This window comes from Anneissia japonica, unplaced genomic scaffold (assembly GCF_011630105.1).
Source record: "Anneissia japonica isolate Jap-2015-1 unplaced genomic scaffold, ASM1163010v1 scaffold87045_len1367_cov145, whole genome shotgun sequence".
Classification (NCBI taxonomy): domain Eukaryota; kingdom Metazoa; phylum Echinodermata; class Crinoidea; order Comatulida; family Comatulidae; genus Anneissia; species Anneissia japonica.
The window spans coordinates 1-1367 of NW_022686900.1; the positions used below are offsets into that span (position 1 = coordinate 1).

The 1367-nt window shown below is 36.3% G+C and overlaps 1 protein-coding gene across 1 annotated transcript; it reads right to left on the bottom strand.

Annotated features, from left to right (window-relative positions):
• Positions 1 to 397: 397 nt before the first annotated feature.
• Positions 398 to 1363, bottom strand: LOC117117848 (fibropellin-3-like; the record flags this gene model as incomplete). Its single annotated transcript, XM_033262321.1, has 3 exons — positions 398 to 511; positions 785 to 895; positions 1264 to 1363. Coding segments are annotated over 3 exons (325 nt in total), but the record flags the coding sequence as incomplete, so codon positions are not given.
• Positions 1364 to 1367: the final 4 nt, after the last annotated feature.

The following is a 1367-nucleotide window of genomic DNA, read 5'->3' on the forward strand; positions in this document are numbered from 1 at the left end:
ATTGCACACAAACATTTCTACATTATTACAACAAAATATATTTATATATATGTATATATATATATATATATATAATCATTATTGTCGATTATACGTCAATTTGTGAATATGTTATAATAGTAGGGTAAGATTATTTTTGGTGTGAATCACCAATGATAACCCTTTAAGTCTGAAGGCCTGTTTCCATTGGGGTCCTGTTGGTGAATCGGACAGTACACTGTCACAATACTCTTTTCTGAAGTGTAATACTCTTTTTAACGTGCACATGGGCCATATTGCACACGGGCGGGACCAAAATTACTACATTATTACAACGATATAATAATTATTTGTATTATATATCTTATTTATTTATACTGTAAGCCATTTAATTATAATATGATCGTGGGTCTCTTACCGTCTTGGCAGTCAGTACCGGCGTAGCCAAACGTACACAGACACTGGTAGCCGTTCACGAGATCAACGCACGTTCCACCGTTTTGACAAGGGTTTGATGCACACTCATTAATGTCTGTGAAAGAATACAAATAAAGTGAAAGAGGGCAGACGAAGAAAGAAGGGGAAAAAAAACACCATAAGCATAAAATTAAGTTTTGTTTGATAATCTAGCTTGAATAATAATAATAACTATAATGGCAATGTTAGAGTGAAGGGGAGTGTATCTTATTAACACAGTTTTGCTTTCAGTCTTTATTTCAATATTATATGTAAATGGCATAATACATTTTCTTTTGTTCTCTAGATGATAAAGAAGTGTTTACTATTAACTTGGTAATAAACTCACTTATGTCACAATTTGTTCCTGTGTAGCCTGGCTCACAAACACACTGGTATGCGTTGACTAAATCAACACAAACTCCGAAGAGACAAGGGTTCGAAAAACACTCCTGGATATCTATAGGAGAGACAAGTTATATGGAGAGAAATCAGTAAATATTATAATCACTATAATGATAACGATACTGATGATAATGATGAAGGTGACGACTATGGCAGTGCAGTATCTAGGGGTGGGCGGGGGGCGCACAAGCCCATCCAAAATTACTCGCCCCCACCCCAAGCCACCATCCCCCCGAAAAAAAAAATCGCTGTAAATTAGTTAAAAATCACATTATTTTGCGAAATAGCGCCCCTCAACTAATCATCGAGCCCCCCACCCCAATTGAATGATAATGATGATAATGATGATGATGATAATGATGATGATGATGATGATGACAATATCAAGAGAAGTTCGTAGCTGCAATAATAATGTTCACTTACTCTGTCCACAATTGACACCGGTGTAGCCAGGGTCACATGTACAAATGTATGCGTTTATGAGATCCGTACACGTGCCAAACAAACATGGATCAGGTAAACAGTCA